We start from the raw sequence: 20,446 nt of genomic DNA, 5'->3' as shown, positions 1-20,446 counted from the left end.
TTGGAAGGTCTTTGAAAGCAAAATAATGCTTGGATTTTAAATGTCTATTTGTGGTGAGAATCCTGGGGGCAAAGTGGGGGATGGTGGTAGTAGGACTTCCTCTAAGGTCCGTGATTTGTAGTTCTCGGTAATTGAAGGGTGGCAAAGAAACTTTTCCTTTTTTATATTTTATATATTGGGATGCCCAGATTATATCATTTCCTTTCCAACTTCAATCCTGGTATTTTGGTAGGAAGAATGAAAAATAAGGTTGGATAAGAGTTTCCCACATCCTTCATTTGGCATCTAAATGTTGTTTCCTAGATTTGCAGCACTGTTTTTCTTCCAAGCCATCCTTAACCAACAGTCTGCAAAGTTAAACTAAGAAGTAGCCACTAATACTTTTAGAACACAAAGCCTGCACTGATTTCTCAATCAATGGGTCAACAAGCAAAGAGGCAGAGAAATGCTTACAGCCTAAATTACTCAAATTGTCAAAAATCACTAGTGGTACAAAGGGATTCAAAGTATCGTAATAGAGATCTTTGAGTGGGAGGAAACACAAGGTCTAAAATGCATTTAAAAACACAGTAAATTATGGAATAAAACATTTTATAACTCTTACAATGAAATTGTTGATATTGAGTACTGTTGGGTAGGTTCCTATCCTGACCCTGTACAGGGTTTCTAAGAAGTGGCTTGGAACTGATGACCTTGTGGTTAGCAGTCCAGTGCTTATCTTACAGCGCCACACCAGGACTCCATAATGAATTTATTGTTGTTGTTAAGTGCCATCAAGTCGATTTCGACTTATAACAACCCTGTATAGCCACCTAGGAGTGGTTGGTGAGTTTGACCGGCCAACTTTAGAGTTAGCAGTCCAATGCTTATCCTACAGAGCCTCCTCAGGACCCTCCATACTGAATTTAGACCCACAATGAATTTCCTCAGATAAATCTATGGGAAGTGCCCTTTTAATTTCTCTTTCCCTCCCCCAGCTCAACAAACAACCACACAAGATTGTATACAATTAACAAAGGATTAAAGGTCTACAGAGTATTCCTCTCCTCGTTATGTTAAAATGATTGCAAAAAATGGCAAATTCCACTCAGCATACAGTGTTGGAAGAAGTGTAGCCAGAGTGCTCCTTGGAGGCCAGGAAGGCCAAACTTCATCTCTCATACTTCGGACATACTGTCAGGAGGGGACCAGTCGCTGGAGAAAGATGCCGTGTTTAGTAAGGTAGAGGGTCAGAGAAAAAGAGGAAGACCCCCCCCCCAGCGAGATGGATTGGCAAAAGTGCAACATCAATGTGCTCAAGTGTGGCAACAATTATGAGGTTGACCCAGGATCGGGCAGTGTTCGTTCTGCTGTGCACAGAGTCACTATGATTTGATACTGACTCGATGGCACCTAATGATAACAACAACTTATTGGGTAAAAATATAAATTTATAAAGTACAGAAACTTTCACCTCGTATTCCTCTTTGAACCCATAGCTGTCTGATGTCTTCATGAGATTAATGTGCTGCAGCAAGTCAGCTACTCTGATGGCCGGGTGCAGCTGTCCTGTCTGGTAAGGGGATTCTGTCCCCTCACAGAGGTAGCGAGGCACATCTAGAAGACGACTGGATTCTGCTGGAGCACTGTGGTTCTCATCTGTCATTTTTCAGATTTGAGAAGATTAAAAAGAGAACAAAGTTATCTTGTTTAATATATATCCACATAAAAAAGAGTTCAAGCCCTTAAGATCATTCTGATAACAGGAAAGAAGAGAATGACATTCCAGACAGGACAGACCCAAGGCAGCATCTCCATAGAGACAAAGCCTCATTGTTTCAGGTTAACATACTGCGTGTGCAGCAGCAAGACAACAAAACTGTGAAAGGTAGGGAGACATTAGATCCACTTTTATACGGTGTGTAAGTGGGAGGCGTTTCTGAGTTTTCTTGAATCTGCAGTCAGCATAGTGCAGAGTGGGACCATGGGGCCAAGTTGTCAATAGGAAAGGTGTTTTCATTACTGATGAAACTAAAAAAAAAACCTCCTTCCCACCCATATTGGAATTTCCCTCAAGGATCCTGAGCTACACAACCCATGCCCACAAGTCTGATGCTATTGCCCTTGTGACACTGCTGTACCCTACACCATGTAGGGCTTCTTATCACAATACATTCCACAATGGGAAATGTGGGCATTGTACAGGATCACTCCTTGTTCAATGTATCTACTGGCTAGGTTACATATGTATTTATACTAAATCTCTGCTCTCCTGGTTTATTGTTGTTGTTGTTGTCATTTTTATTGCTAATGTATTTTGACTCTTCAGTGAGCGAGACTATGGTATGTGTCTGGGGCAGAACACATGGACATCTCCTCTGGAATCCTTCCCCACTCATCCAGACCTCCTGCTTCATATTCCGATAACCTGCTGTTTTCATAGATGCTCGTTCACTTCCCTTATATTTTAATCATATGTTTCCTTGTGTTTTCTCTTTACTCAACTCTAAATTCTAAAGGGTGTAGAAATAGTCACGTTTTTCTTTCTTTTCCCTGTGCCTGCATAGCAATTGCTCGATAAATATTGCAATGAAGTAAAATCAATTGAATATCCCACCTCCCACATTTAAGTATAGGCCCATCCCAATCGTGCTAGCATCAAGTAAAAAGAAACTTTTTTCGTCTACTTCTGTAATAAGAAGGAAGAAAAGAACAAGTACATATTACCTATGAAGAATAAGTATTATTTTAATGTCCATAGTACTAATCGTTACAATGATAAGCATGCTTATGTTTTTCAAATTTAAACTTACCATTTTAAAGAAAAAACAAAATGAAACAAACAAGCAAAAAAAAACAAATGTTTAAGGGGTGTTATTTTGAAAAAGCATCATATTGCTATACTCATTAACAAAAGAGAAAGTACACTCTTAAGGGAAGTTTTGTTTTTAATGATAGTGCAGACTGTAGAAAGCGATATTTAATGAACAGTTAAACATATTTCAAGTGCTGGTACATTTGCCTGTTCTATCACCATCTCTACAAATAGGATATGGCAAAAAATGAATTGTTGTCCCCATGATAAACATTTTTTCTTCCTGGAGAAGGGAAAAAAAAAAAAAAAAGAACCCCACAATCAGATTTGTGTGCCTCTATAATTTAAGCTTGATTGCATTTATCTTTACATTTCATTTTAGAATGAATGCATTTTTTGCAATCACTCCCAAAATACCATAATGAATCAAAAATCTCCTGATGGATTCTATTATGACTTAGCCACCCAACTGAAATCACATTTTGTAAATAACCCACCCTTTACTCAGGTTCTTCCCACTATTCTACACACAGACATTTTGCTAGTAAAACATAATTCATGAGCACATCCGCCTCTTGTTCCTATGAAACCATTCTCAATTAAACTACCTTTGTTGAACTATCACAAGCAATAGGCTGACATAAAGAATATATACATCTCCCCAATAAAATTTTATTTACAAACCACTGATTTGGGCACTATCCCAACATATACACTTTAGAATGAGAAGTAAAGAGAACAGGTAAGTTTAGGGAGACACCATGTGACCACCCAAGTTGTAATAAGGTAGTCACGGCTTTCTGGACAAACTCCAGAGCTCACTGGGTCTGTTGGAACAGCAAACTATTTACAATTGTAAAAGTCTCAGTAAGAAACACAAAATAACCCATATTCCATATCTTACACATGATGTTCTTGTATGAAACAGACAGCCTATTGTTTTGCTTAAGCTTTAATACATTAATACAATGAGTAGCAAGGTCTTTTGAATAATCACATATTATTAATCTTAATACATTTTCACCTCATTCAACTGCCTAATAATGTGACTAATAGTGAAAGTAAATGTACTAATCAGTATCCTTGTTACACATCCAGTAATAATAATTTCAAATATTTCTTTGAAAAATTTTCTAGAGTTCTTCGTAATACACTTACCAGTTATAGGGACTTTAACCCAATGAAGCAGTAAAACACACACAAACAAAGAACAAAAACATGAATCAATATGAAAATTCTCTAATCCCTTTTAAAATCAGTAAGTAGATATTAACATTTAGCAATATTTGAAGTAATTTAAAAAATTACTTCATAAATACAACATCTAGTGGATGCAAAACAACTGCAAACACTACAATTCTGAGTGATGAAAATACAACAAATCATTTCTACATCTATGATTAATGAAAAAGTGAGTTTTTAAACAAAGATAATGTTAAAGAAAATTAAGAAGCTTAACTTTCAAAATGAAATAAAATGTGTGATTGTTTTATGAATGAAATCAATGACTTCATTACCATTAACATTGCTGCTGTTGTTAAGCTGATTCTAATTCACAGGTACCCTCTATAGGGTTTCCTAAGCATGGCTGGTGGATTTGAACCACTGACATTGCAGTTAGCAGTCCAGTGATGAATCTATATCGCTATACCAGAGACCCCTTCCTTAAACATACATGTCCCTTCTCACAAGGAAAATTATTAAAATAATCTTTTAAGCTCTACAGTTGGTAAAAGTCTTTCATATATATTATCTCACTGTGTCTTTACAAACCCCTGTGTAAAAAGTCTGGTAGAGATTACTAATTACTAGAGTGTTTTACAGATGAGGAAGCACAGAGAGTATTTGAATTGTAAGCCTAGAAAGAGACTAAAACTTGGAACCAATACTACATGATTTTTTTCTAGAAATGATTACTTTAATAAAAATTTACATTTAGGCAACTAATTTTTTCCCAATGAGTTTCTTCATATTTCAGTTAAATTATATTTCCTATTTGTTCATTTGAGGCTGACAGAATTTTACAGTGTTCATCAGAAGATCACATTTTCAGTGGCGTTTGATACCGTCTTGAAACCTTCTAAATATTCATGGTTCCTGGCTCCACACTACATGATTAGACTACCACCATGAGACAAACCTTCCACTTTACTTTCCTGCCATTACTGTGTCAACATCAAAGGTATGAAACAGTGAGAGACATACAACATTGACTCTTAGAGTATTTTATAATGTTGTTGTTAAGTTTCGTTGAGTCAGTTACGACCCATAGCGACCCTGTATAGGGTTTCCAAGGAACAGCTAGAAAGCTTGAACCACCGACCTTGCAGTTTAAATGGCTTTGCAGTCTGATGCATTAGCCCACAGCACCACACCAGGACTCCTATTTTATAGTATATTTCCTTTATATCAGTTATGGAGTCTTGGTGAGGCACTCAGATAAAACACTGGACTGCAAGGTCCATTTGAACCACAAGGTTGGAAGTTCAAATTCACCAGCCACTCCTTGGAGTCCATATACAGGGTTACTATGATTCGGAACTCACCATATAGCATTTAACAACAACAACATAACAATTATGGGAGTGGGTGACTTTAGAACAGGGGTGGGGAACATTTTTTCTGCCAAAATCCATAACATCATTTGTGGGCCAGAAACAATTATCAGTTTAAAATTATAGCCCGTTATGTTTGGTCAAACATTTATGAACTCATCCCTAATGTGATGGCTGGTGCTTCAGTCTCCTTGGCAGGGCCAGGCAAAATAATTTCCCACCCCTGCTTTAGAGGATAAGCACTGGACTGGGAACCACAGGTTGGCAGTTCAAAACTGCTCTCACAAAGATTTATAAACTCAGAAACACTACACAGGGTCACTATGAGTTGGAAACGACAGCACTTAAGGACAATGGCAAAAACATCAATTATATAACTTAATTTTAGGTAATTATTTTAGTGAAGAAAGATATGTACTATTAGTTGTATCATTCTTACTTATTTGTGTTATTCCAAAATATATTCTTAAGGTAATTATGTTTTTAATATATTGTTGTTGTTGCTACGTGCCGTGGAGTCAGTTCTGACTCTTAGCAACCCTGTACAGTGTTTACGAGGCTGTAAATCTTTACAGGAGCAGAGAGCCTCATCTTTCTCCTGCATAACAGCTGGTAGTTTCGAACTGCTGACCCTGAGGTTAGCAGCCTGCTTTGTAATCACTACACTACCAAGAGCTCTTTATGCATTGATTAAATCAGCAAACATGACATTATATGAATAATAGCTATGTAGATAATATATAGATAGCTATATAGATAATAATAATATATGATTTGAGTCCTGGTGTGGCGGTGTAGGATAAGCACTGGACAGCAAGTTTGGTTTGAAACACAAGGTTGGCAGTTCAAACCCACCAGGGTTGTTATGAGTCAGAACCAACTCAATGGCACTTAATAACAACAACAATGCTCACAAGCAATATTAAATATAGATAACAAATACTGAAAGAATTGGGAATTTTTATAATTGGTTTATCTGCCAATGTCTATATTCTGTAATGAAACCTGGAACATTAGAAACACTGTGGTAAAACCTATATGGAAGTTGGTCATGGATCTTCTTAGGTGTATAATTAATCAAGAAATGGGATACAAATGAAAATGAAACATATACATTTTAAAATAGATTAATAAATGAGTACAATTTTACATCCCAAAAGGCCTTAATCATCACTAGCAAAATCTGTTTTCTTAGATATTGTATAAAGGTAAAACTATCTGCCAGCTATAAATTTCTTCAAAGAAATATTGCTTATGGTATGGTATGGTTCACAGAAAATGTAGAACTTCCTATTAAGGTTCTATCAACTTTACCTGCATTACTAATTTCTTAATAAAGACAAATCTGTAACAAATATGCATGCTCCTAATGTACACTAGTAAATATGTTCTTTAATTGATTTAAATGAAAAGGATCTAGAAAATTATTTCAGGGAGATTTCTTTTTCTTTTTTTAATGCCAGCTAATTATTCACGCAACTCTGAACCCAGAGACTTAATACATTTGTGTTCATTCTGCTACCTTAGTGATAGAAAACATCAGCCATACGTTATTAAGAAGCATTGTACTTTTGCTCAAAATCTATCAGAACTATGAATTAAAGCATACTAAAAAATCCACTGCCATCGAGTCAATTTTGACTGATAGCGACCCTATAAAGAGTTTTTGAGACTGCAAATATTTATGGGAGCAGACAGTCTCATGTTTCTCCTGCGGAGGGCTTCGTGAATTTCAATGCATAACCCACAGTGCTACCAGAGCACCTGAAGAATTAAAGCACAGGTTCCTTCAAACAATATACCAAGCAACAGAGTTGACCTCAGCTGTTCGCTTTGATAAAGGCATGACTGTCTTATTTTCCAAATCAAGCTGCTTCCTACACTGTAAATAATTATTGTGATGACAAAATTATAACCCATGCAAGGAGGTGTTATCCATGCAGAAACAGATGATAAAGAATTAGGGCCTCACCTAACACAGCAGTCGGAACAAGTGGATCATTGGGCACTGTAGGAAAACAAAGCTCATGAAGGAATATATACTGCCCTGAAGCTGCGTTTTAAACCCTTTAATAGCTTCATACTTTCTTAAGAAAAAGAATCATTAAACTTTCTTTGATTACTGTAACCTGCAAAGTTAAAATTCTTTCTAGCTTAACTTATATTTATGTGTCAAAAAACTTATCAATTCAAAAAGCCAGAGTCAACATTACATTACTGCTGTTAGGTTCCATCAAGTCAACTCTGACTCACATACATACATTATAAACTCATATACATATATTACAAACTTTATAAAATTAGAAGAAAAAGATATTGTAGATACAGCAGGTATGAGGTATTTAGAGAAGTAATTATTTCATATTTATGTAACATAATTTTTTTTTTTTTTCATTTAGCTGTGGCACACAGACTCTCCTTTCTCCAGGTTCTTAAGTGGTTATATTTATAGTCACACCACTGAATTTAAATTTCCCAATCACGTCCTAAAGACAAACAATAGATAGAGAAGTTTGAAGATGAGAGAAGCTTTCAATCCTTAATTGTTTTGATATTAAATTATATGGTTAGGGAGATGGTACATCTATATTTTCAGCAAACTTCACCTTCAAGAATTATAGTATTTTGTGTTCTTCTCTATCATTTATCTTACAGTGGCATAAAAATAAAATAGATCAGAAAGACCCTATCATGATGAAAACTAAGTTCTGTAATGACTCATACAATAGTCCTAACTACTAATTTGGAGCAGACATGTGCCAGGAGAAATGATGAGCTGTGTTCATGGCCAATAATTACAAAGTTTCACTAAACTGATCATTTCAGAAAAACCTCCTCACACACAATCTACAAACATTTTTGTTCCCATCCTTAACCCTAAATATATTTATAAATGACATAGAAAAACATTTCTATTGTTTATTTCATTTTTTGTACACATATCTTTCAAACCAGGATTAGCGTACCTCTGGGATCTATGGCAGAATGCCCGTGTGTATATAAGGACATACGATAAACATGATTTGTCCTCCTTAAGCATCATTTGACAAAAGTCAGGTAATTTAAGTTTTAAGTAATCAAAATAAACACAGGCACTATAGAATAAAATATGAAATGCTGAGGAATTTTGAAAATGAAACCGTAGTATTAATTGTGGGGCAACTTCAAATCTTTTATCATTAGGCAGAACTTCTCTGGGAATATTTTAAAAGCCCTGTCTGAAATGACTGCTATTAGAAATTCTTAATATGGATGGGTGAATGGATGGATGGATGGATGGATGGATGGATGGAGTTGATCAGGTCCTACCCATCCTCCAATTCCGTTACACTTTGTAATGTATACCATATACCTTAGAAGACATATTATTTTCCCCCTAACTTTTTATTATTGACATTTTCCAGGAGTCCACAGCAGAATATTTTAGTGGGCTAGTTTTGTTTATGCCAATAAATACCAGAGATAATTACATTCTTTCTCCTGCTGCAAAAAGAACTTTATCTTATACAAAGGAATATACAAATGAAAAAAATATAAATGAAATATAAGAAGTAATTTCATGTAGGCAAGTAAGTATTTTAACTTAAATGGATGGCATGATGTGATGTGAATGACAGATGTTTGAAATATCTCCCATGGTGTAATAAAATCATTGTGACCTGAAGTTAAATGAAATCAAGACCTTGTAGAGCCCATAATATTCTATATCTCTTTTTCTCTGCTTCAACCTTCTTCTTTCTTCTCTTTTATACCCTTTCTCAGAACTAAAAAGGTAATGTGTAAATTCAAAGTGAACTTAGTGAACTTGAGAAATGATTTATCATAAATTTAATTCCGAACTTACATCTTGGACTAAAATTGTGTTGGTCCATGAAGGTGATGGAAAGGGGATCTTCTGCATGCAGAGTGCTCTGATCAGCATAACTTCGATCCATAGCATTTACCATGTGAGTCATCTCCTGCCGAGTGTTCCCCATAGCATCTTTGCGTTTTTTAGCAAGCTTGCTGTCAAGGCAAAAGCAAAATGAAAACCTTAGTGTGAGGCTTAAAGGTAAGTTGAAGCCAGCAGTAAGTAGCTCAGGATAGGCATGTGTAAGATTTAATAAGGATTTTCTTTAGAAACACTAATAAGTAGTCATAATTTCACTAATTAAAGTTGACATTCAGTTGTAGTTTTGGTTGTGGTAGAATTACTTTGTTGTATGTCTATTTCAAGATTCAAGTTTTCAGTCCAAGCCTCTTATAATTTTCCATATTTCATTCTGCTGTCAAAATGAATATATCAGATAATTTAACAATATTTTATTAAAGTCATTAATAAACACTTCCTTGTAGAGTAGCTGAAAGTTTTTAAGCTAAGTTTTGTTTTTCTTTTCTCTTAGGCAATTCTTCTGATCAACTATAAGAAATTCCTCTTGAGAATAGTATGACTATTTGCATTCTATAATTACCCAATCAAAATAGACAAATGTTATATATTTCTTTATGTGTTCTATTACTAAGTAATATATACTTAAAACCTTAATGAAAAACTAATCTGAAGAGTTTCAGAATCAATCACAGCTAGACATAATTCAAATGCACAGGAATATTTGTAGAATTAAATGATAAAATATGTAAGTAATTTGAAAAATAATTTTAATGTAAAGGTGCTATGGATTACAGTTTTTGTTTTTGTTTTTAATGTAATCACCATGGATTACAGTCTTGGGAAAATCCTAAAAAATGTGTTTTATAACCACATGGCAAATTATACACTCAGAATTGCCTTACTCATGAGATTTGGAAAGGAATAGAGAGAGAATTTTGATTACTCCATATTGATGTCTTTATCTTCCATAGAAAGAACATAAAATTTATTTTGGTTCTTTTTGAATGTTCCACATGAAACATGCAATGAGAAAAAAATCATTAAAGGTATATAAAAAATAAATCACATTAGCAAGGCAATTTATATTTGATACAAATATAGGAACTCAAAAAGCCTGTACTAAGCATATTATATTTCTAAGTTTAGGACAACAGTTTATGATACCTTAGAAATATTTGTTTTAGGTTGTTTTAAGAACACCACTCCCTAGTCAGATGATAAAATAGGGCATTTCAGTGGCCCTGTATAGGGTTTCCGAGACTGTAAATCTTGATGGGAGTATAAAGACTCATTTTTCTCCAGCAGAACGGCTGGTAGTTTTGAACTGCTGACGCTGAGGTTAGCAACCTGACTCATAAGTTACTAGAGCTCCTTTATATGAGAATAAATATACTATAAATATTTTTCAAAAGACTCAATTAATAGATTGAGTTTATGTCCAAATTTTTCTCATTAAAAATAAATCTAATCTGTGAAGCTTCACTCATTTCACAATAAAAAGTTTTGAAAATATTGAATCTAATGATTTGAAAGCTGCTCTGAGAATTACAGTACTTAATATTAAGTGCTACACATTTAACAACTCAACACGCTAACACAACAGACCTGACCTGACACCTAGAATGAAAGAGTCAACGCTAAAGTTCGGGGGACACATGACCTTGGGTTTTACAGAAATAATAACAATGATAGTGTTAGTAATAATAAAAAGAAGACAATAACAACATATAACAAGAACTACCACCACCACCATCACTACCACTACAACATCACAATCACTGTACCGCCACCATCATTTATGAGCAATACTTGCTCTAGTCAATGAGAACACTATTATGTCTCTTTTGTACACGGACTTGTATGTTTCACACAGGTAATGTAAGTGAGTGGTGCTGCCCGTGGCAAGACACCATGTGGAAAGGTGGGTGCTGTGAGGGACTAAAGGACTGCTCACAGAGGCAGCTGGTGGCCAAAGTGACTATTGGTAACTAGTTTCAGTTTTGAGCTTCTAACTTTTAAAAATTTTTGAGCTGTTATGAATCTGAGTATATTAAATTCCTTGATCTTCACTCCTCCCCTCAACTAATTCTTTTTTTGAAACATTGAATGGGTCAAGCTAAACATCAGCAGGTCATACTTAGCCTGTAGTCTTTCACTTTCTATTAGGTCTTCATATGGGATGTTTGTTCTTTGGCCCCAAAACTTACTTTTACTTCTAATACTTGTTTTAGCTTAAAGAATAACTTTATCAGGGAGGTACTATCTAACTGATCCTATTACAGTTGTCTCAGGATAGTTTTCCCTGGTAAGTGTTTTTATAACACCATATTCTCTCTTTTTAATAGCAATTACCACATATCCTTGCAATTGTCCTACTGTGTTTCTATGGACATTACTAGCTCTTAGAATTGGCACAAAGCAAAAACTCAATAGATACTTGTTGAATGGATGAATTGGCCTGTTATATCCTTGGCACATTTCATTTTGTAACTTAGACCAATACCCTGAAAAAGACATAAGGACTTTTAATTGTGTAAATGAGTTAATTGAGGCTCAAAGGAGTTAAACCATTTGCCTAAGGTTATTCATCTAAAAAACACTGACGGGTGATCTGGTTCCAAAGCCTAAGATATTACACTGTATCTGGTTGCTAACATATGTTTTGGTTTTGTTGGTTTTTTTACTGCCACAATAAAACTAATACAATATAAAGCAACTAGTTGCTCTAGAACTTAAACATTGGTTGTTCTAATTTGCGAAGAATGTAAACAAAATACAAACAATTTGCCACTTTTAAGTTTAAAACAACAAAATCAGAGTTTTAGAAATAACTTCCAATCTCTGTTTCTTGGGCAAGAAGAATGAATTTATTCCTCAAATATTTTGAAATAGAGTTGGATAAAAATATGCACTCAAAATAACGTTGAAAATTTGAATATGAACAGTTTGCAGCAAGCAGAAAAGACAAGTTTAAACTACGGTCTTAAAATATGAAAAAAATTATATGTGTTTCATCAGTGTGTAATAATAAGCAGTGACAGATGTGTCAAATGCATGACAGTTAAAATTTTTCATAGCAATAAAGGACTTTAGTTTTTCAGATTCATAAACCATTATTAGTTGGCACATTACAAAGGAGGATAACCTTTGTTGAGATCTGTCAGCCATAAATTATCAGCTCCTTTCTTATACCTTAATCCCCACAACAGCCCTGTGAGGTAGGCTTTACAAAACAAACACAAATTAACATTAGAGTTAAGTGTTTTGATCAAGAACTGACAATTATAACAATCCAGTGACTATTAACACAAAGATCATATCTGGTTTACTTTTAAGTTCTGCTCTAAATTTATAAAAATAAATTTCTAAAATAAAATACAATAAATTTCTAATTCAAATTAGCTCCATTATGTATGTTCTAGAAGACTTGCAAAGAATTGGTGTTGTTAAGTGCCTATGAGTCGGCTCTGACTCACAGTGACCCTGTATAAGGGTTTCCGAGGAGCGGCTAGTGAATTTGAACCACTGGCTTTGTGATTCAAACTGACCCTGCGGTCCAGTGCATTTTCCCCGTGCACTGCACCAGGGCTCCTTCAAAGAATACCTCTGTAAATACTTTTTCTAATTATGGCTGATAATGCCAGTAGCCATAAATATTACACAACAGTTTCATAACCAGCAACTTTGTCAAAATCTATCCACCAGAAATGCGATGGTGGTGGTGGCTGTGTGCCATGGAGTCAGTTCCAACTTACAGGGACCCTGCATAGGGTTTCAGAGGCTATAAATCTTTACGGAGGGCAGAAAGCCTCACCTTCCTCCAGTGGAATGGCTGGCTAATTTCGAAGTGCTGACCTTAAGGTTAGTAGCCCAATTCATAACCACTATGATACCAAAGGTCCTTAGAAAGGTAATATCATTCTAAGACTACATATACATTGATGGTCAATGGCACATTTATTGGCATTCTCAGAATTAAATATTTATTGACCTCTTGTGTAGCTGATGCTTTATCTACTCCTGAACAACCATTTATCTCTGTATAATCACACTGCAGGACAGTTAGGCTATTCATTTGCAACTACTTGAGTTTGACAGATGTGCAGATGACTTTCATTATCAAAGCAGCCAATAGCATAAACTTCTGCAGGTGGATGTATGGATTGACTATAAAGAAAAAAGTGCTCCATCACTATGAAATAGTACATTTAATTATCTTTGGCTTCATCAGATATGATTTAACAAGGGTGTTATGAGTCATCACAATAAGCTAGGAGCACTGTTAGTACACACCTGCTTGTTTTAGCAGATTTCAGGAAGCCAAATGTTTATGATATTTTAAATGCTAACATAATTGTTATAATCACTGAGATTCTTACCAAATTTCATTATGAAGCTTCTTTATCTTGTGATACAGATACTGTGGAATACACTTTCTAAACATATATAGTTTCAGTCCTTAAACCTGAGAAGTTGGTGGATCAAGTATTAGTCAACATTCCTTTGGACTAGATGAATAACTACCCTGGCATCTAGGATGATACACTGAAAATAACTCCAGAAGTAGAGTAAACAATTCTCTTCATCCTTATCTAAAATAGCATTCCATACCAAAATCTAGTAAAAGTCCACAGCCTCGGGAAGAGAAAAGCAGAAATGTGAAACCAATATGTGTGTGTGTAGTGAAATACACCAACCCACTGTTTTGCTCTAGAAATCATTTTCATTTGCATATTGCTACAATACTATGATTGAATCCACTTGTTTTTACAAGAACATACTAATTGCCTTGATGACCAGACCAAGGATGTTCTGAAGTTGAACCCATCCTGGATTCCTAGAAATGTGGAGAGAGATGTTACCATATGCATACCTGACCTAATTTAAATCCTGAATGCATTTTGAATGTTCTGTGAGTGCATCACTCCACTCATTTTGCCAAATATAACCGTGTTACATAAAAATGAGTTACAACCACTATCTCTACCAGAGGTGTGAATTCTCACATTACTAGAATAAGGTATCCGTTTGACAAGTGTAAATAAATGATGATTTTGGCTGTAGACTAAAGCTAATTATGGAAAATTACAAATAAAAATTAAAAGCAGCTCAACATACAGAAATACAATATCCCTTTTTAAAAAGATTAGTAAAATAAGCAATAAATAAAAGTTACTCTTTTAGAGTTGAAAAAAAATTTTTAATGCCACCAATACTGCAAACATTCTCTGTTATTGTTGTTGCCCTTTTTGTTTTTGTTTTTTGAAAAGGGATACTGCATCTTTAACACAAGTAAAGTCTCATTGCACATCACCCATTTTCTACTTACAGGTAGTAGGAGTAAGAATAGTAGCTCCTCCTGGCAAGCAAATCACAGACAGTGGAAAAAGAGAAGCAATGGTGAATGAAAAGCGTGACTCTGTCACATTCAATAAAGCAGAAAAAAATGTGCGTTAAAAATAAAATAAAATAAAATTCATGTTTCTTTGGTTTGCATTTCAGTTTGATCATGCATTGGTTAGATTTATTTTGCCATGCAATTAAACAGACAGATATGCAATAGAAAAATAAAAATTTTAATACACAGTTTGGGAAAAAAGTAACATGCTGATATTTTTTACTGCCAAAAAACAGAAAAATTAAATGGCTTGTGTATTTTCAACATGCAGTTAAGCATAATATTATCCATTACCATCTAAATGTCATGACAGATGGAATAGCTGTGTATAGTACTTGTACATTAAATAGGTTAATTTTTTAGATATAAAACATAAAGATCTATTACATTAATGTATAATGGAAGCAGAATGACACCCAACTTTCTATCAGCAAGTCAATGTATCTGAATGGCACACAGGTACATACATATGCTGTATGATTATACTTATGCACCATACACTATACATACAAAAAGACATTCTTACAGTAGATGTATGTGAACATAGTATCATACACATTTACTGTTTTGAAACAATTTCGGATTCTGATGTCTGGAAATATTAATGTGTTCATGCTGTGCATATAAAGCAATGCATAACCAATGAAAAATGGCACACACTTGAATAACTAAACAGCAATTCAAAAAAAATAATAGATGACATTGCGTTTTGAAAGATGCGACATCCCTTTTCTCGGTCTAAAAATGTGCTTCATGTATAGCCTTAGCTATAAAATTGTACTACATTCAAGTCCAAATAATTTCTTTTCAAAACAACCAGGAATACACAAAACCTTTTTCAACACAAAAATATATTTCTGTATATAATTTCTAATGATGATAATCTTATTTGAGAAATGTAACAATTTCCCATAAAAGTACAAATGTGAGGTTAAAAGAGTTTATTTTTTTCATTCTTCTAGCTACAGATATATAGATTAAAAAGGAAATTATAATATACACTAACATTGCTTAGTTTAACTTGATAATATCCAATCACATAATGCCTATGTTTTTATGTATGTATAATAAACATGTTGTTGCTGTTATATGTTGTCATTTTTGACTCACAGTGACCCTTCATAGGGTTTCTGAGGCTGTAAATCTTTGGAAGCAGAAAACCTCATCTGTCTCCCACAGAGTGAAGTGCTGACCTGGTGGTGAGTAATCTAGTGCTTATCTAGCTCCACCCGTATCACCTATTCTAGTGATTAAATACTTTAAGTGTGATCCATGCTACATATGAACAAAAATAATTGCAATATTGCTTATGTAAATAAGAGGTTCATGTAATTTTGATGTATTGAAGGCAACATATCTAAACATGGAACTTTATCTACATAGTTGCAACTTTCCCTGGCAATACGATGTTGACAAGGAAGAGAAACAAAAGCCAAAGCATTAATTTTCTTCTAAAGACAATTAAAACACAACTATAAAAACGGATCAAACATTAACCATTTCAATAGAAGCTCAGTCAACAAACCACTTTTAAAATGTAAACCATAAAAATAAGAGTTTGTTACATTATGCAGTTTTAGAGAGCTATCAGAAATTTTGCTCCTTCCCGGGATTAAAAAAGAAAAGAAAAAATGCTGCTTGGTGACTGTTGCATTGTACTTTGTTGTTGGGAAGTGGTTGAGTGGGCTCTGACTCAGCTACACTGTAAAGAGTTTCTGAGATGCAGTTGCTAGGTTTGAACCGCCGACCTTGTACTTTAGAGTTTTTAATTTCCTATTTTGTTTGGCTTTGGAATTACCTAAATAAACAAAGCACTGGACCTCAAAGTTGGTTTGAACTGCAAGGTCAGTGATTCAAACTCACCAACCACTCCTCAGAAACCCTCAGTCACTATAAGTTGGAACCAACTTGACAGCACTTGACAACAACAACCAACCACAAACGAAGCCTATGCTATAGAGTCGATTCCTACTCAGTTACCGTACAGAACAGTCTGAACTTCTCCATAGTTTCCAAGGCTGCAAATCCTTGTGGAAGCAGCTCCCTCATCTTTCTGCTGTGTTTTAACTTCCAACTTTTCAGTTAGTAGCCCAGTGATTATATCACTACACCAAGATGCTATATAAAAAGGGCTTTCTATACCAAAAATTTCAAATACATAGCAAATAAACAAAACCAGTAAATTTGACCCAATCCTAACTTATTGAGGACACAATCAAAAGCCACTTTCATGCTTGCACATCCAATCTGAAGTAAATGGGAAATTTTTTTTAATGTTGAATCAATGTTTAAGTACCTCTCTAAACTCTTTATTTAACTCTTCAAAACTAAATTTAAACTAAATAGATACATAAGCTCTAAAGGTTGTAGCCAATGTTTTTAATGATTCTTATTGGCAAATTAGTATCACTGCACTAAATTCTCTTGCCTCACATCTGATGTGTTTTCCAACCACAGAGGCAGACAACAGCGAAAATAGAAAGCATTATTAAGGGGAAAGCGCGTATGTAGCTAATTTAACACAAAACACTATAATGCATACCTAATATTTCTAATGCAGATGTGTCTTCTCCAACATATATATCTCCAGGGGATCATTGTAAAGAGGCAATACATTAAAATAAACTCTGATAGAATTGTTAAAACATTGTACTTTAATTCTTATCTATAATGTTAATGTTTTCTCTTGAGTTTAAGATAATAATCTCAATAAACAACTCTATGATTTAATGTAATGTAGTATTAATTATTGTATTCATCAATAAAATTCATCATTTACAATAGTTTCTGTACACAAAGCTGTTTTAGAAACATACTCTGTGTGTGCAGATTAAAAGAGCAAAACACAAAAATCCTTCCAAATTATCCAAAATACATGAATAAAAGAATGAGAGTTATATACTATTTTCCAAGACAACATCTTACAGATTATTTACATGTTATATAATGGGCAAAAATTCAAATTATAGAAAAAAAATTGCATGCTTTGAAATACTATTCAGCAGTAGGATACTTTCATCTCTGAAAAGTGTTCAGTTTAAATTTTAGTAGGTCTAAACATCTTCATATAATTCCAGAAGATGGCGATGTTGGTTGATATAGTATAAAAGATTAATGTTCAATCAAAAACAAAAGGCTATTTTTAGATGCTGAATATATTAGTCAGTGGATGTAACATACAACTTTACTAAAAATATTTATGTTTTCCGTATCTTATTTGAAGCCAAGATTTAGTAAAAAACAGAATAAGAGTACAAAAGAAGTCACAGGCCTCAGTCCAATTATCTTACTAAGCTTATATGTTGACATTTTTAATAAATAACACTTCAAGTATGATAGTTAACATCTCAAGGATGTTTGCATTTGAGAAATTGACATTCTTACATACAGTAAAAAGTTAAGGACAAAAGAAATATACATATATCTAAAATCAAACTGCAAATCATCAACAAGATTTTCTTTTCAATCATGAGAAATAGACTCAGATGCTAGCAATACTGTTTAAACTCATTGTTTTTATTCGTTCCAATCTTTAAAATCTTGAGGAAAAATGGTGTTTAAAACTATTGAAATAAATTGCAGTGAGTAGGACGGGACAATGTCAGCTCTTACCTCTTTTTTACAATTAATACGACAACTAGGAGGAGGAGGATAAACACCAAAATCCCAGCACTAATTCCTGCTATTTTCACCACTCTATCTGTCTGCTTGGCTGGGTCTGGAATCACTTCTGGTTCTTCTGTTGCTGCTGCTAAATGAATAAAAAAATAAATAAGTTACTGAAAGCAGTTAATAGTCTCAAAAAGGAAAATTATTCCCAGTCAAAAATTACAACAAAAAGGCAATTATTTATGTGAATAAAAATAGTCTGAAAATATAAATACGGAAATATGCTGAAGTACAGCATCATGACAAACCTCTGTCATCTTCCTTACTCCCATAAAACAAATTACCAAAACAAACTATCAAAACTAAGGATACACTATTTGTCTCTGTCAAATATCTTGAAAAGTCAGAATGGAAGGTTTTAAAGCAAATAGTCCATTGGAAAGAGACAGGGTTAGATTTAGAGATTCATTCCTCTATCAGTTCATTCAGCAAACACCTTCACTCTAAAAGGAAGGTGCTTGGAAGAATGTAGAACACTTAGGTAGGACACAAGTTTTGTTGTTAAGTGCCATCAGGTTGGTTCCGACACAACTCAACCCTGTGTAGTGTTTCCGAGGAATGGCTGGTTGAGTTTGAACTACCAACCTTGAGACTCAAACAACTTTGCTGTCTACTGCTTATCCTACAGCGTCATGCCAGGACTCCTGAACACAAGTTGTTGTTAAGTGCAGCAGAGTCAGTTCTGAATCATAGTGACCCTCTACAAGGTTTCTAAGGAGCGGCTACTGAGTTTGAACCACTGACCTTGTGGTTCAAACAGACCTTGTGGTCCAGAGTTTTAGCCCACAGAGCCACACCAGGACTCCTAATAGTGAAGTCAAATAAATACCTAATCTAACTTGTACAGGTATGAGTTTATGGGTTGATATATCAGAGTCAAGATGAATAGCTGGATTAACAAGAAAATAATAAGAAAAGCAAAATATATACATAAAGAAATATTTCATGTTCTCTTATCATATAACATCCAGGTTGTAAACTTGGGAAATATAACTTTGAGATTTGTTGTTTTTAAACTCATTGAATCCTCTCCATTTCTCTCCCCACACTAACCCCAATATGCTGTTGTTATTGTTAAGTGCCACTGAGGTGGTTCCAACTCATAGTGACCCTGTATAGAATTTCCGAGGAGCAGCTGGTGGGTTTGAACCTCCAACGTTGTGGTTCACAGCCCAGTGCTGATCTTACAGTGCCACACTAGAAGTCCAACCCCAGTATGTTGTTGTTGTTAAGTGTCATCGAGTCGCTTCCAACCTATAGTGACCCTGTATAGGGTTTCTGATGAGCAGCTGGTGAGCTTAAAGTGTCGACATTGCAGTTCAAACGGCTATGCAGTCTGACGCATTAACCCACCGCACCACACCAGGACTTTCAACCCCAATATACACACAATTAAAATGATAAATTTTAATTGATTTGTAAGCTCCAGAAGCTGTCTGAAGGTATTTTCCTATTACCTGATTTACCTTCAACACTGCCAAATATTTATTATCTACATTTTACAGATAAAAAGAAAACAATACAAAAACAACATGAGGTTTAGAGAGATAAGGAAGATAGATTATAAATTGCTCAAAGGCATAGGAAAAATCTAATACACTTTATATCTTTGAAAGCAGCATTTTTTCAGTGTTCCTAGATCTACAGCTCCACCACTAAGAATCTCTGCGTGACAAGAACTCAGGTGAGTCTTCTGTTAATTAGTACATTTGGGAAACAGTGTAACACAGGTCTTCAATGTGGAGTCAACAGCTGTTTGCCAAACATACATATAAACGAATCTCAAAATCTAACTTCATCTTTTTCCAATGGACAATTAATTTGATAATTTCTTTAAAATATTATTTATTGCTTTAAATTTTTATTTATTCATTATTTACCTAGTTCTGGTAAAAATTTCTGGATATTGAGGTATCTTTTCCAGTTTTCCCACGAGCAAGTTCCCCCCAAAACAAAGCTGACATAATATTGCTAACGTTCTATTATTCCAAGTAAAGAAATCTTAAAAAGAATAGATCTAATATCACTATCATTCAATAAAAAATGTTAGATGAATAAGTAGGAAAGACATAGTTTGAAAAAATCTTAGCAAGAACATAGTTAACTTTGTATAACAATATAAAGTTGTTGTTGTTGTTATGTGCCATGGAGTCGGTTCC

The 20,446-nt window shown here is 34.4% G+C and overlaps 1 protein-coding gene across 4 annotated transcripts in view; it reads right to left on the bottom strand.

Annotated features, from left to right (window-relative positions):
• Positions 1-20,446, bottom strand: part of PTPRK (protein tyrosine phosphatase, receptor type, K) — a 756,434-nt gene that overhangs the window by 47,881 nt on the left and 688,107 nt on the right. For 2 of the 4 annotated variants that reach the window (XM_006834676.1, XM_006834677.1), the window contains exons 14-16: positions 18,231-18,369; positions 9,194-9,354; positions 1,454-1,638 (exon numbers count right to left, since the gene is read on the bottom strand). In XM_006834676.1, the coding sequence (XP_006834739.1) occupies positions 1,454-1,638; positions 9,194-9,354; positions 18,231-18,369 (485 nt within the window). Of the gene's footprint in view, positions 1-1,453; positions 1,639-3,952; positions 3,965-7,321; positions 7,358-9,193; positions 9,355-18,230; positions 18,370-20,446 lie in introns of all 4 variants that reach the window. The other 2 variants (XM_006834675.1, XM_006834678.1) reach the window with 2 other exon arrangements.

Source organism: Chrysochloris asiatica, unplaced genomic scaffold (assembly GCF_000296735.1).
Source record: "Chrysochloris asiatica unplaced genomic scaffold, ChrAsi1.0 scaffold00013, whole genome shotgun sequence".
Lineage (NCBI taxonomy): Eukaryota > Metazoa > Chordata > Mammalia > Afrosoricida > Chrysochloridae > Chrysochloris > Chrysochloris asiatica.
The sequence above is the reverse complement of the archived record's forward strand: the minus strand, read 5'-3'. Positions and strand labels throughout refer to the sequence as shown.